This window comes from Artemia sp. Qi Xiang Cuo, chromosome 14 (genome assembly GCF_049724085.1).
Source record: "Artemia sp. Qi Xiang Cuo chromosome 14, ASM4972408v1, whole genome shotgun sequence".
Classification (NCBI taxonomy): Eukaryota; Metazoa; Arthropoda; class Branchiopoda; order Anostraca; family Artemiidae; genus Artemia; species Artemia sp. Qi Xiang Cuo.
This window is the reverse complement of record NC_142807.1, coordinates 69,008,517-69,025,501: the sequence shown is the minus strand read 5'-3', so window position 1 is coordinate 69,025,501 and position 16,985 is coordinate 69,008,517. Positions and strand designations below refer to the sequence as shown.

Below are 16,985 nucleotides of genomic sequence, written 5' to 3'. Positions count from 1 at the left end.
TTTAATGGCCTTGGTAATAGTCTGGACGAGATTTAATGTCCTTGCTAAAAGCCTGGACGAGATTTAATGTCCTTGGTAAAAGCTTGGATGAGATTTAATGTCGTTTGTAAAAGTCTGGATGAGATTTAATGTCCTGGGTAAAAGTCTGGACGAGATTTAATGTCGTTGGTAAAAGTCTGGACGAGATTTAATGTCCTGGGTAAAAGTCTGGACGAGATTTAATGTCCTTGGTAAAAGCCTGGACGAGATTTAATGTCCTGGGTAAAAGTCTGGACGAGATTTAATGTCCTTGGTAAAAGCCTGGACGAGATTTAATTTCCTTGGTAAAAGTCTGGACGAGATTAAATGTCATTGGTAAAAGCCTGGACGAGATTTAATTTCCTTGGTAAAGCTTGTTTTTTTATTTATTCTGAAAAAAGCTTATGCCAGCTTTGCCTCTCGCTCAGACTATCTGTCTTGCCTTTATCTCCAATTAGCCGTGGCTCCTGTGACTTGCTACAATGTATGTTGCATACACAGCAGAAATATATGAAACACATTCTCTTCGATTTGGGATGAAAATTATCTCTATGAGAATTCCTTGTTACATAAAAACATTTGTCTAGAATAAATATATTTATTTTGAAATGATTTCAAAACAAAAGAAATACAAACAAACAAAAAAAATAAAGGAAAATAAATGGAAGAATAAATAATATAAATAAATAAGAGAAATAAGTAGAATGGAAATAAATAAGAGAAAATAGACGAAAAAGAGTAAAGTACCAATAGCTGCTTGGGACATTTTCAACAGCCTTCTCTGGTCGGTAAAATTCCTGATTTTACAGAATCGTATGAATTTAAGAGGTTCGTCTATTCTCTGCTCAATCGTTGTAAAAATCTCGAGGCTAGAGTATCTGGTGAATCTGAAATAAAAGAAAAACAATGCATTTCATATGCTAAAATCAAAACAAACCTGATAATTGTGTAAACTGTATAAATGGACAAGGTCATTGAGGCATAGGGGGCACCTAATAAGGTTTGGTCAAGTTGTCATAGGTCAGATGAAGGCCTTATTAAACAGACGTTGAATGGTTATGCCGGTGATTCACTGGAATGAGACCCAGGAATGACAAATAAGGGCCTTGTCTAATAGAGCAAACATGAGTCAGGAGCTTAGAAAACTATTAGTGTTAATAAGTAATTCCTGGAAATAGCTGCTCTACTTCTAGAAGATGAAGTATTTTGTACTCAATTGTCATCGAAATCAAAGAGTTTCTGTCTTTGAACAGGCACAGGGCAGAGTCATTCCTAGAGTCGGTGATGCCCAGGGAAAAAATAACTACAACGCCCACCTCCAGATCCAAATATAAGCAAAAAAGGCCGAATTAAAGTGAAAATTTGGATCAAAGTAGAAAATTCCCCAGCCGCGGCACCCACAGCCCACGACGCTCGGTACAACTGCCCCGGTTGCCCTCCCCCCTTGGAACGGCTCTGGCACAAGCAAATTAAAATAATTCTTATGGGGGTAATTCCAGTTTATTTATAGTGGACTTATTTTTAAGCCAACTAGAATATGAATATATGATTAATATAAATAACCCAAGTAATGTAAAACACTCTTTCAAATAATAAAATATATGTGGATGATCTTTTGGTGATAAATTGCGTGGAGTTTATTGAGATTTCGAATAATACTTACCTACCAGAGTTAGTTCTGGAACCTAGCTAGGGGATTGGCAATTATATCCACTTTTTAGATTTAGATATTAATGTTTCACATATTAATAAATTAGTTTTTAAAATTTATTATAAAACGGACGATTTCAATTTTGAAGTAATTAATTTCCCATTCCTTGAAAGCAATATACATTCAAATATTACATATTTACCTTTTATTCCCAACTATTTGGATATGCGAGAATTCGCAGTAAATACTTTGATTTTAAAAATAGATGTCAAGTACTTAGCCATGAATTGATCATAAGAGGTTTTTCTGCTAGTAAACTCACTTGGCAATTAAAAATTTTAGTTTTCAGTACACAGGAAGTGGATTATTTTTTGATTTTGCAATGTAAATATTAAAACAAGTATTTTCCAACCCTCCCCACTTAACCCAATGACCCCGCTTGAGGGTCTCGACAATTTAAACATTATTGTTTCGAAAAATCAGGGTGTTTATAAACTTTATATAAACAACGTCATAAAAGCTAACTTTAAAACAGCTTAGAAATAATTTTGGAGGACTTTGGCTAAGGTACTCGCCAAGATTACAACTTAAGTATATATTTATTTTCATTAAGAACGTTCGGAACCAAAAATGTCATTTTGGAGTCCCAGCGTTGGCTGACAGTCTCAAAGGGTGCATTAGCAAATTTTATCTGCACTAAAGAAAGCTTCCAAAGCAATTTTGATATAAATTGATCTTAGATGTGTCAACAGTTCCAAAAGCTAACGAGAGGCTAGTTTTAAACAAAGGAAATTTATAATCTGTTACTAATTGTTAAGCAAAATACTGTCTAATCAGTGTATATACAGCATAAATAATATGCATCCTGTGTCCACAAAGTTTTCAATCTAGGCATTTAGCACAACAGGAAACTTCCAAAGCTGTCTAATTGTTCAATGAGACTTCTTTTGAGCTGAATGTTTTTCATGCAGGTATACTAGAATATTTCTAGGGACTGTCCTTTCCTAAACTTGGAAAAGAAAATTCTGCTCCGTTCAATCAAAAAACTAAGTTCACGCTTTCTAATGATGTAAATTTCAATAAATCTGAATATGTCTATCTCTGGCACAAAACTAAAGAAGTTCATGTCATTTTGTTTTAAGATTTCCGGGGAAGTAGGTGTCGGGTTGTAGTTTGCTTTCGTTTTTTCAGATCTCTTATTAAACACACAAGATATGGCAAGACTGCCCAATCAATTCTGAATAGTTTGGCCATACAAATCAAAAAAACTTGCAGTGGACGAGATAGAGTGATTCTTTAAGGTATCGAACGAACTTAAGCTTTCGGACAAAAAAGCTGCCAATAGTTTTTCTTTCATTTAATTGTTGTTTTTTTTTCGTTTTATGAAGCAAATGCTTTACATGTTAAAACTTCAAATGCTTATGTTTATATGTTTAAATATTAATGTTATGTTTATATTCTTTAAATCTTAAGCGTTTAAATGTTTAATGTTTATTTGATCTTTTCATAATCCCCCTCCTACAGGCCATGGAGCCTTTGTGGGGATCTGTTGATTGTTATGTAATTATTTTACTGATATATGGAAAATAAATCTATCTATCTATCTAACAAAGTTTCTAAATTAGGCTCATTTAATTCAAGTACTTGTGTATTTTAATGTAGACTGTATGTATACAAATGTATATCGTCTTCCATTTTTGCATTTTCATAAAATCGATCATCTACACTAGTTTCATTTTTTTTGTACATAAAAAATCAAAAATTAATTTTTGAAAATAACCTTAAATTTATTATTTACAATCGTTAATTGGCTATATTTAGTCGATTCTGGTAATTTTTAACCTATGGTGTTCTGTCCAAAAGTAACCGTATTCGAAGTTTTACTCTCCTGTAAGTGTATTTACCGTCGGTTTAATTATTGACAATACCATGCACTAAAAACATATCTTAGACACTATTAATGAGGGGCATTACCTGTAAAAGAACTAAGCGACGCCTCAAAAAGAGCAAGAGCAGGATAGGGACTGGATATGGATCCTGACGTGCCCGGTGGTTCAAATTCTCCATTATTATTTGCTTCCATTATACAGCTCAGCGTTGTGGATTTCTTCATGTCGCACTTCCAAATTTTTAGCATCAGATCAAGCTTTGTTTTTTCTAGTTTTATGTCCTCTTTTTGATCTATCTCTGAGTTAGAAGTTTCCAGTAGCGCTTTAAATGCTTCATTTGTCATGATCATCTCCTCCACTACACGACCTAAAATTCTTGGGGATGCGTTGCCGTATTTGACCTCCTCTGATTTGGCACAGTTCAGGTAAAGAGGATGTTGCAGCGGGCAAAATCCCTCCGAGCAATTGGTATCGATTGATTTTTCCCAAGCTCTCTTTTTTATTTCACTTCCTATTGGAAGAAGGTATTTGCTTGAATTTTCTCTTTCGTAAAAGAAGCCGTCAATATAGAGACTCAATTTTTCTTTTGCATCTTTAAACTCACCCCTTAGTTTGATTCTTTCAATTTTAAGTCTGGATAATTCCTCTTTCTGCTTATTCTGCTTTTCATCATCCACATCCACTTGGAATTGTTTTGATTTGTACCACATTATTTCTTCAATTTCATCTAGTTTTTTCTCGGCTCTTCTTAATTTTCCCCATAGTTCTTCAATTATTTCATCATTCCCATCCACTTTGGACATTGACCCAGCAATTGATAGATTTCTCCCTAGCCTGTTTACAGTAGGCCACTGGATACTCCTTTCAATAATGCAAGAACTGGAAAAAAAATGTCTTAGTTTTTCTTGTTGCGGCCCATTCTCAATTTTTCGCAAGTTTTCCCTTCGGAGTTGTTTAGTTTCCTCCTCATCAATCTCCTCCTCTTCAGAGGAAGTACTAGGCCATTGACTACTCCTTATAGAGATACAAGAATTATACAAGAAGCTGTGTCGATTGTTTTCTCCGTTTTTCAGCTGTGAATAATCCTCCCCATCAGAAGAGTCTCTTGACGGTCTTGATGTCTGAAAGACACTTATGGATGATTCCCCAGTGCTCTACAATGAAAAAGAAATTATCAAAAGGAAATTTTTTGGCAAAATTAAAGCAATATTTACTATTCTCAAAAATATTAACATCGAAATCAACAGATTTAAACTGCAAAAATAAAATTAGTAAAACAGGAATGGCAATTCGATTGGTTAATTAGCAGTCATTCTTACTATGGGGGACCCTTCCCTGCTGCATGATGAATTTTTCACCATACGTATATTTCACCACTCCGTCCCGTCTGCCCACAAAGCCTAGTGCATACGGTTTTTGAAAGTGAGTAACCTCTGGACTCTTATTCAATTAACAGTGAAAAGGCATGTACTTCAATGGGTGCGAATTGTGTTCTTCGCTGTCAATCCAGGCTGGAACGCAAATAAAAGTTTTTTTAGTGTGGGGGGGGGGGCAGCAAAAAATATCTTAGAGGAGAGCGTAAACTATTACCGAGCAGGAATAAAATAAGAGGAGATGGGATATAAGATATGCTCTTATGTTTGGGCACAAATTTTTAATAAAAATTTGACTTTCCAAATATCTTAACATTGTGGGAATAAAGAATAAAGAATTTTTTCAAAGAAAAGTAAAGGTCATATTAAGCTTAAGATCAGAAGAAATAAAAAACAAAAATAACTCAAACTCGAAACAACCAGAAATTACTATTAAGAAACCCAAAACGAAAATGAAACCCAAAACAACATAAATTAAACAAACAAACCTACAACAGGTACCATTATTTATGAAAAAATAAATCTTAAAGTGAGTAAACTAAAATTGAATATGTAAATCAAGCTTAAAACGAACTAAAATCACTACAAACAATATTTTGGGTGCTACTTCCCTGACCGTAAAAGGCCATAACCTACAGCGTCATTGGTGCTTCGCTGAAAACTATGTGTCTTGAACAGTCTTGGAAAGAAATAATAAAATTGAACTGAATATTTCAAGTATAGTAATATTAATTGTAGAAAGCACATCAGTTCAAGGTTTCATTTCACTGTAATTTTTATTTTCATTTTCAATGCTGTAAAAACTGGAAAAGAAAATATTTATCTAATTCGTTTTCAGAGAAGCGTCAATGACACAGTAGGCCTTAGACTTCTGCAGTTAGGGATCGGGGCAGTGTCCAAACTCTTGTTTGTAGAGAAACAATATTTGTCTTGAACAGCATTGGAAAGAACTAATACGATTCAAATTACTATTTCATATATAATTATACTAATTGCTGAAAGCTCATCAGTTCAAAATTTAATTTTACTGTAATTTTTATGTTTATTTCAAGATTGTAATAAGCACAGCAGTAAATATTTGTAATATAATGCGTTATCAGTCAAGCCCAAATGACGCAGTAGGCTATAGACTTTTATAGTTAAGGAAGGAGGCAGTACCCAAGCTCTTGTTTGTAGGGAAGTTTGTTCGTTTTAAGCTTGATTTCGCGTCATATGCAATTTTAAGTTTTCTTCGTTTTTAAATTTATTTATACATTTATGTTGGTACCTGTTGCATGGATGTTTGCTATAATTGTTTATTTAGGTAATGTTCGTGTTGGGTTTAATTATAATTCAATAGCAAAAGATTTTTGTACGTTTTAAGCTTAATTTGCATATTCAATTTATGAACCAAAATTATGAGCTCAAAACCAAAGAATATAGTACAATTATATAAAATGTAGATACTATTAAAATTACTAGAATAGATAATTGTTATATTTAGGGCATTTATTTTTAAGTACGTTAAGCTTTGAAGCAATAAATTTTAAGCAGTAAATACACAAAATGAAATTAAACACAATAAAAATCAAAAACTAAAATGATTGTTTGTTGTTTCCCTTTATTCAAAAAATAATAAAACCCCTCCATCCTGAACTTTGTGTATTGACGTCTGGGTACACTTCCCTAGACATCCCTAAACAGTGTTTCCACTTCTCCCGATTTTTCGGGAGATCTACCGAGTTTGTAATCAATCTCCCGACAAAAAAAGAAGATACCGAATCTCCCGAAAATCTCCAGAAAACTTAATCCCCGGAACAGTTTACGGTTTGGTCATTCTTTTCTTCTTTTTTTACCTGTCCATTGCCTGTGGTCTTTTAGGGATTATTCCTTACGTCCCAGGCAATTGAGGCACTGCGACTTGAATTTATTGGCATAGGTATTAACATTGTCCATTATCCATTCCACAGTGGTTGCATTGGTTTTCTGTTTTTGATCATTTAAACACCTTCAAGGTTTGTAATTAACTAATTATTTTCAATTCATAAGCTAAAATCACTGTTTTTAGCTTGCACCAAGAAAAGGGTAACCAGCACTACGTGGGTCCACCTGATTTATTAGGTTCGACAGGATCATCAATTACTAAAAACTTCTAGAAATATGACAAAAATTAGAATATTTCAGCAGTTGCTCGGTAGCACCAAAGAAATTTGCTTCAAATGATCCAACACAAGAAACAGATACGACAATTGCTGCATTTTGAAAAAAAATTTATGATTTTTGCTGGTTGACAATTTAGTCCCATTCATGAAAAAATATGCCACATGAGAATTTTACTGATAAAGAAAGACTAGGTAAGCAGAAAGTGACGAATATAGTCCGCCAAGGCCTGTCGGTGTATTACGAAACATAAAATTGCGAAGAAAGGATGGAAACGAGTACAAAAAGTCGAAAAGTGCGATTGACAAAGAATGGCGGGAACATTCCGATAGTGCCAATGATGATAAAACAGTGACTCTGACAGCCGTGGATTACTGGAAATCGGCTTTGAGTGCGAGGGACCACCGTGGAAACCAAACTTAGCAAAGTTTGTGGAATGCTTGTTTTCCTTGCCATTTTCGAACGTAGCTTCAGAAAGACTGTTCAGCTTACTCCAGAAGTAATTACAGACAGAGGGAATCATTTGGTAACAGTAACTTTTGCATCCACAATTCAGACGAAACTTGAAATGAAACGAGACAGAGTTGGAGCAGACACACCAACGGTGGACCAGCCCCTTAGAAAGAGGTTAAAAGGAGTAGTAGCGTATCTCAGAATAGCTGAGTTACCAGCACAGCTTAAAAGCTATGCGATAGACACAGATTATGAATGTAATTTGGTATATGTATCTGAAGGTTTTGCAATTTCTTATACTTTTTTTTCAGTTATATCAACACTAATGAGCTACGACTTTACGTTTTCTCTTATCATTTGTGAATACCTCTGGGGATGGTGGTAAAAAAAAATTATCCACTTAACTCAGACTCAATGGTCAAAGACCTAGTGTCCGTAATTCGTCAGGATTTTCTGTCCCAGTCCTGAACTGAGTGGGCTGTCGTGTGGATTCTGAAAGGGCCAGAAAAAGTAAGGGTCAATGAAGAAAAATGTCTTAATTTAACAGCTTTAGAGTCTGAATGAAATATAATTGCACTTAGTTTCAAAATTAAATAGATTTCAAGCTTCTAGCTGCTTCCTTTTGTAATTTTTGACAACGTTGATTGCCGAATTTTCTTTCCGGAATTGCAGCTGGCTCCAGTAAATCTTCACTCCAAACATTTAGAATGTGGTACTTTATACTCAAATCGCTCGAACACCTCCAAAAACTCAATAAAAAAAACTGAAAATTCTACTAATTCCTGAGATCCATCTCCCGATTTTCTCCCACATCCTGAGAGCCATCTCCCGATTTTCTCCCGAAAATTGTCAAGATTCTACAGATTGTTTGAAAAGATAAGTGGAAACACTGTCCCTAAAAGTGCATAACAGCTTTACGCCTGTAATCTTTATTTTGAGGAAACGGTAAACATTGAAAATACTATATTCAGGTCTTTAGAAAAAAAGATGGGACAGCAGTTTTGCACTTGTCAAAGCATAATTTTGTTTTCAAAACTTCTTGGGTAGCCATCCGCTGAGCATGGGCGCCGGAAACGGGGGGGGGGCGTGCCCCCCTGGAAATTTGGGGCTATTAAGTAATTATAATTAAACCAAAGGAAAGAGAGCAGAATAGGGAAACCCCATGAAAAAATAGGGAAAAGACAAGAAAGTTCGTATAATTATAAAAAACACATGAAAAACAACTTAATAAGGTGCAGTTTCGGAAAGAATATGCCGTCAACTTTTGCTTGCATTGCAAGAGTGCCCATGAGCTGATGTATGAAGCCACTACAATCTGAAATGTTTCCCCTGAACGGAATGCTGGAAATTTCTGTATTTTCCCCCTGAACGGATACGTTTTTTGTGTCTTTTCCAGGAGTGATGGTATTTATTTACTGTCACTTTGAAAAAAGAATTAATTTTTTTACAGTTATGAAGCATAAAAGGTGTCAAATATTCTGGCCTTTGGTATTGAAAATAAAATTAAAAATTTTGAATTAAAAATGTTGATTTGATTTTCATAATCTTAGATTTAATGTTTTACTATGAACAAACTACTTTGATAATGCGTTAGTTTTTATAAACACTTAGTCTAAAGGCATTAATTATTTTGGTGTTTGATAACCAAGTTTAAAACTTTTGTAAGTAGGCTATTTTTTGTGTATTTTTGTAATTACTTACTTTTTTCATTTTTATATAATTTGACTTTAATTTACATGCTTTTTCCATTGCCTTTAGAAAATTGTTTGTCTCTAAGCTCTGGATAATTCAATCCTGGCGAAAATTTACCCCAGACAATGACCCTTAACATCTCCGCACGTAAAATTAAATCGGTAAAGAGAAAGCAAGACATAAAGAAATTTCGTATATGAATTCTAACAAATTCACCCAGTGTAAAATTTCGTCTGAAAGTTTTACCCCCTGGAAACTATCCTCTTAATTTAAAATTCTCCCAGTAGAAAATTCGTCCCCCCCTCCCTACCCGAAAAATTTATGCATACTTCCCAATAAGAAATAGAACAATGGACCAATTTTATAACCTTTACCCAGGGGCTGTAGGGGATTATTTTATCTCCAAAGACCTAGTTATTGGGTCTTTCAACTATGCTGAACAAAAAGTTATCTTAAAATTTCGATCGGACGATTTTGGGAAAAAGTGGCATAGGAGGGGGCCTAGTTGCCCTTCATTATTTTTGGTCACTTAAAAAGGGCACTAGAGTTTTTAATTTCTATTAGAATGAGCTCTTTTCCGACGTTATATGCCCACTGGGTCTATACGATAACCCCTGGTTAAAAAAACACGAACTGTTTGATTTCCCATCGATATCCAAACAGAGATCATTGAAATATTGATAGTTTTTTCTGCGTTACCGGAATTATTGTATTCATAAAACTTTACAGCTTCACGAAATGTAATTAAACAAATAGAAAAGGTTTCTCAACTAAAGTAAGGAACAAGTTTAAAATTAAAAAAATATAAATTACTCTATATATAAGGGGGATTGCCCCCTTCTCAACACCTTGTTCATTAAAAAAAGTTTTTTAGTGCTTTGAATTTTTTTTTTTTCAGTTGCAAATTTTCTTTAAAAACTTGGGAAAAATCCAATCTTCACAATAAAGAGTAAGGATCTAAGGAGGAGACAGCCCCCTTCAAACAAAGAATAATCTGTTCAAATATGTTTCAAATCTTTTCCTTGCTTTCAGTTGAAAAGCTCTTTTTTTTATTTAATTTCTCATTGTTTTCCAAATCATACCCAGATCTAACCAATATATAATTTGAGGTTCCGGTCCGTTAAATCCCTGGTCAATTGCTTTTAAAATTTGTAAATCAATAATTGTACGTTGATTAGTACCGTCCTACGTCTAAATTTGTAATTTCAATTTTGGATAAAGTTTGAATATACTTAAAAATTTTGGCGATGAATAGTAATTTTGGTGAAAAGTCCTTGTTAATATTACTAATAAAGAAGTTTGGTTGGATGAAAAGGAGTATTATTGTTTGTATGGATGGAAACTCAGGTGCTGAAAACTAAGTTCCTAGTAGTATTTGCCACCCCAAGAAAATTTCATGTGGGGCTGATGATGACCTGCCTTGCCTTTTCCACCTCTGTGCTGGTAGATATGGGAATGTAACATATTAGCTGTACAGAGAAACATTATAATTAATTCCTACTCCTCCTTCCTATTTGAACGTTTATCTGAAGCCTCATGAAGAGTAAGCAGTTTGTCCATTAAAATGCACTTTTGTAGGAATCTATCCTACCCCCACCTAGACAATGACTCTCACCTCCCCTTATTATAGCTGATACGCAATTACAGATCACTAAGCGTAACCTAACTTCATTACAAATAAAGCGAATCAACTTGGTTGAATCCAGTACTACCACCGTGCGGCATTGTTTCTTTTGCAACTTGGGAGCCTAAAATATATTTATTGATACTTTTAAATCAATTAGCTTCTCAGGATTTTAAATTGATTGCAAATTAGTCCTCTTCAGGTTAAAGTCGTAGTTTGGTGCCCTAAACCCCCTAAACTGTCACCCGACTACCACTGGTATTTTGGTGTCTGGCCCCCACTGGAAAATTTTCTGCTAGCGCCCTTGCCGCTGAGACGTCTACAGTTACATTTAAGGGGATCTGCTAACTAGCGGATCCAAGGGAGGCCAGGGGACCTCCCTAAGATTTTTCTGGCACCCTCATTCCTTGTTTTTTTTCTGTTTTTCACTCTTGTTTTTAAAATAAATTTGTTAGTTTGGTCAATTTTTGGCGTCCTTGTCACATTGGGCCCCTCTAAGATTTTGCTTATTTGCGGCCTAGTCACATTGCCCTCTCCCCCCCCCCAAGGTTTTACTCTGCACCTGCTCTATGGATTCATATATTGGAATATGTGATTACCTGGTTCAAGTCATCATGGCTATTTTCAAAGTCACACTCCATAGACTGTACACCAACCGAATTCTTGCAATCCATTAAAAACTGCTCTCACAAAAGGGGAAACAGCTGAAAAATTAAAAGTTTTTAGCCTTTTTTGTAAAGCTCAGTCAGTTTAGTCAGTTCTTAATTAGATCTATATCCTATTATAATTTATTGGGTAGCCCAATTAACTAGTTTTAGCTAGGCTGGTTTATATTCAGGGAATATTTACACTCAATATATATTATTATGTTAATGACACATATTCGTTACGTAAATTTGTATTTGCTCACAACCTTGGCCCTTCAAAACATGCATGGAATGATATTCCAATCTCTACATAAATAGACATAATAAGGTACAACTGGATTTAACGTTTTTAAAATACAACAATTATCCAAAATAGAATCTTAAGCAATTAAAAAATTTTTTGCGCATTAGTGCTGTGTACCCACAAAATTTAGCTTTTAAATTTTCAAGACATTTACCCAACTATTTTTTACTGTACGGTTGGAATATAACAGGTGTAAAAAGCCAAAGAAGTAAAATTATCAAAAAACACTATTTCTGTATATTCTGGCCATCAAACATGTTTTTCATAATTTTGTCCCTATATATTTGAAAATGGTTATATTTAATTGTTATGGCTTGGGGGTTGTTGTGGCTGGAGAATTGACCAATTTGTTCCAATTGTTCACTTTGATTCGGTTTGTTTTGCTTATATTTGAGTCGGGAGGGAAGCGCTGTAATTATTCTCCCCTAGGTGCCACCAATCCTAGGAACGGCCCTGCTGGCACTCATGTAGAAGATGTAAAGACATAATTCTAAACAACAAGAGAAGTCAACAAGAGCGTTGCAGAAAAGTCACAGCAATAGACAAGAAACGATATTCATTTTTCAATTTCTTGATAGATTTGTAGCAGGTAAACACGCAGGATTTTTTTCAGTGGTGGGGAGGATAATAAAGACCTAACTTAACTTGGTAGTTGGAATGAATAGTGCCTGGAAATTCAGAAGACTTTGGAATCCCAGAGGAAGGTCTTACGCCCTCCTTGCGCCGCTTGCGTCCCTGGTTAATGGGCTGCAATTTCAACGACCTTTATAGTTCTGAAATTTGTTTGAATCAAGTGTCTTGGCTATGAAGACCCAAGGTCAAATCTGCTAGGGCCTTGTAAGTTTTGCTTTATATGGCTTATTAATTTGTTCCCAGGTATTAAGAATATTTAGCTATTAGCTGAATTTTTTTCTTAGTTGCTGGGGCAAATTTCAAAACCCTACCCATCAACCATTTTTTATATGGCTGCATTAATAACTTCGCCACACTTCGTCATTGCTACAGCTAAAAAATGACATACAAAATGAGTCTTCCATGAAATGTGATGATTAAAGAAGAGTTGTAACCATTTTCTTTAATTTTTCTATAACATTCTTGTTTTGGGCTGCTTGACAAACCCCCCTCCTACTTCTAATATCTTTTTAAATATTTATTGTTCGAGTTAAGAATTGTTTTTTGAAGCATTAGAATATAAAGTAAAAAGCTATAAGCAAGAATGAAGAGAGGGGTTTTGAAAGTTTAGTCACCTTTTACAACAATTCTATTTTTATAAAGATAATCGTTCCTTTAACTTTCAGTTAAAAATAACAGATTCTCAAATTGATTTCAGTTTAATTTTATGTCAAATTGAGAGTTAATTTAATTATTAAGGGGGGGTGCATCCTTTTCAACGGTGGCGTCGTTAAGGGGGGGGGGGTAGTTCCCCCCAATAATTTGGAAATAACTATAATTTATTAAGTAGCTTTAAAACTGTTGCTCATTTTAAGTGTTAAATTTGCTCTTTATTTGAGCAGACCATTTTGTTTAATTAAGCCATGCTCATTTCTAATATAAGGAAAACATGAAGTCCATTACACTTCATAATATGTTTCACATTAAAGTTTTTCCAAATGTACTGCCTTTGAAACCTTATAATCAAATAAGAACGTGAGCCTAGTTTATGACAAATGTACTATTCTTTCTATTTCGCCATATTTGCTCTGGTCAATTTTTCCCCTGATATTTAAGATGCTTTTACTTCCTAAAATCTATAAGTTCAAGATCAGATTCTCTTGTTTTAAAACTTTCAAAAGTGGAAATGAATACACCCTCTACCCCTGCAAATAGGACAAAAATGGAATCACTGAAGAATAAGAAGGTAGATATATAGTGAATATAACTCCTGAGTGAAAAAAAATAAGACTTAGTGTTTTTATATTGCTATTCGCACTATAACTAGATAGGTCAAATCGGTTGCAGTTTGGTCATGGAATTTTTTGGAGGGGGAACTGCTCCAGGAATCATTTCTTTGTTTTATTTTTTATTTCCAGTATTTAATTGAAGCTCTGATTCCATTATTTGTCATTGAAATACCTAATAAGCGCTGATAACGCCTATTCCTTGCGTTTTGGAGTCACATACTTAAGTATAAATATCGAACTGCCTCTATGTACAATACTATGCTGATTTTTCGCTATTTTCGCTTTCTAAATATTTCTTTTACCAGCTCCAAAAAAACAACTTACATAAATGTGCTAAGAATTATGACTGAAATTAGTCGCATTTCACACAACACCAGCGCTACTTGTGGGGCATTTATTTCTGCATCAGCATGCTGCACGAATATTTCTGCTATACGAAATGTCTTCTGAGAATAAAATACAGTGAATTTAAACAAAATATGTATATTTTTCTCACAATTTGGTCATTGTGTGTGCACGTATAAGTGGTACCAACCCATTCTCTTTTTCTATTGTTATCAGTTTTATCATGCAGCACTAGGAGACCGTGCTTTGCTTGTGAAGGGAATTATAGACATATAAACGATATTCAGTGTAACCCCCTCTGGAAATGTATGCCTATATACGCTTATTTACACAAGACAAATTTTTGTTGTATTCGTTTTTTTTTTAAACAAAGATACAAAGGGGAAGGTAATTTTCAAACTTTAGGAGTCAGTTTTACCTTCTAATTGGTATTCTTGCAATTTTTAATTAATTTTAGGTTAATGATTTAATGTTGCCAACAGTTGTTCAGACTTTCTGAATACTCTTTGTCAAACAAGGCCCAACGGATAAGTTAATAATTATTCTAACGTTATTTTTCGAATACTTTCAAATTTACAATACGGTTGGTATTTGAGTGTGGGGAAAACATCACAATATAATGTTCACAATCTGTGCTATTACTTTGACTTATCCTGGATCTTTAATTAGACAGCGCTAATGGGCTGCCTATGATTTTTGGTTCGGCTTTATCCCGCTGATATCAAAGCTATTTATTATTTTAAATCGGTGAGTCCACAAACAAATCAATTTAATAAAAAATCATAAATAATATTCCAATAAATCACGTACTATAATTTTAGCACAACAAATTAAATCTTAAAGAGTCAAAATACATTCAAAATTACGAGCAAATGAATAGCGCGATACCGTGGGCTATTAGAATAGCACTTGGTTCAATTATAAGATTGAGCATCCTGTGCTACGGAAACTGATTAGATTAGGAAAATAAAACTTTTAGGGATGGGTCTACAGGCTAAAGTATATCCCGGGATGGTATTTTGAAGTACCTACCTCCACTCCTTCTCCCTTTAGAGGGTCCTGAAATTTCCCTACTCGACAGGTAAACTCTGATAAAACAACATTTTACCTCAATTTTCAGTTATCACTCTCTTTTTCTCTGGCTTTAGTTCTGAAAATGTAATTTGTGTTATTTGAGAAGAATTTTAAGCCATATCAATGTTTTTTTTTCAAAATTTAGGAAATGTAATTGCATATCTTTAAAACTTTATAAATTGAGATTGAGGAAAGTTTTGAAGCTGGAAACCATTTTTTTGTACTTCATTTAAGCAGGAGATCTATTTTGCAAGGTTTCACTTTTATACCACACAGATCTTTAAAGGCCATCAAAGGTCAAGACTCTCTAGAGGGAGAAGGAGTGGAGATATAGATATGTACTTCAAAATACCTTCCCGGGATATACTTTAGCCTGTGGACTCATCCCTGAAAGTTTTATTTTCCTAATCTAACCCCTTTCCAAGTTAGCCAAAAGTACCTAAAGTAGAATTTTACCACGTAAAATTGTGTTAATTAACTAAATTATACTACTATAGACTGCATTAAGGGGGTGCGTGCCCCCTCGCCCCCCTGGATCGGCCACTGCTGTGTTAGGCGTTGAAGGAAGTTAAGGGGGGATATGCACTGCCACATTAGTTGTGAATTTGGCTGAAAAAAGCCAAGTGCATATGACATTCACCTTCGCCCACCCGACAGCTTGTTTACGCTTTACTACTGTCGTCTGCAGCAGCTCTTTGCTGAGATTTCCAGCAAAAGCCGAGCAGCAGCACTTATATTTATGATTGTTTAATGTGTGTTTATTGTTTATAATGTATTGCTTAATGTTTTTAAATTCACCAAGTAGCGTGTTTATTAAATAGTTACTTTTCTTCACTACCGCTTTAATAGCACCCCCCTCCCCCAATAAAAGTAATGTCGCTACGCCCCTGCTTTTAATAATCTTGCTCATGTACGTCATATTGCTTCTTTTCAAAATTAAATAGCGTTTTACCAAGTAGTAAGGAGCCTGCGGTTACCGTCTATCTTGACTTGACACTTTGACTTAGGGCTTCTACCTCGTTGGGGATAGCGTAGAGAGCGTCGCAACTCTGCTCCTCCAGACTGACTAGTTTGGTACTAAGATTGGGGCCTCATCAACAGCAATGTTGGGCATCTCCAGGAATTTATTGAGACTATTTTTCCACCTGGTGTGAGGTCTGCCTCTTGGGTAGGACCAGCCATGTGCTTTTGGGTCGAAATCAAAACTATTTCTGGCTTGGGTTGTCGTCGGCATAAGTAGGAGGTGTCCAAACCACCTGAGAGTGCGCTGTGCTATCTGGATAGAGAACGGCACTTGGGAGGTGAGCGTAAGTAATCCCCGAATCGTCTATTCCCGAATCTTTAAGCTAAGGGAGCAACTGATCTTAAGATCTTTAAGACCCAAGAATCAGACTTTTGATGCTTGAAAATCGTTTTTGTTGCAAGAGGAGATCTGTCAAATTCTCAACACCGAATAGTTATTTCAAATTAATATTTACCTTGTAGAGGGCTCCTTTATTGATTCGGAAGATCACATCCCATAAACTATCATCTAAATATGATTTACCATAAACTATGATTTAACCGCAGTACAACATTGAGAGATTGCTCTCACTAAATGAAAATAGCAAATGGACAATTAAAGCAGTTATTATCTTAAAATATATTGTTTCAAACACTAGGAGTCTCCTTCAATTATTTTAGTCAGATTTAATTATTGGGTCAGCCAGTTGACGTATCCTGGTCATCTCATTCCGAAGATATTTATTATGTTAATTATGTTTCATGTAATACATATTCAATTTGCAAGGAAATACTTATTTATTTAAAACACTATTGACCTTTAATGACTTAAACAGGGCGTCAGGGGCGTAAATTGCTTTCTTTACTATACCT

General features: G+C 34.8%; 1 protein-coding gene across 1 annotated transcript; it reads right to left on the bottom strand.

Moving 5' to 3' along the window:
• Positions 1–729: 729 nt before the first annotated feature.
• Positions 730–16,680, bottom strand: LOC148944797 (uncharacterized). Its single transcript, XM_089100436.1, has 4 exons — positions 16,589–16,680; positions 11,439–11,543; positions 3,644–4,712; positions 730–905 (listed from the first exon to the last, which is right to left on the bottom strand). Exons 2-4 carry the CDS (start codon positions 11,511–11,513, stop codon positions 853–855), a joined length of 1,197 nt encoding a protein of 398 aa, XP_088956562.1. The 5' UTR covers positions 11,514–11,543; positions 16,589–16,680; the 3' UTR covers positions 730–852.
• Between the last annotated feature and the right edge of the window lie 305 nt (positions 16,681–16,985).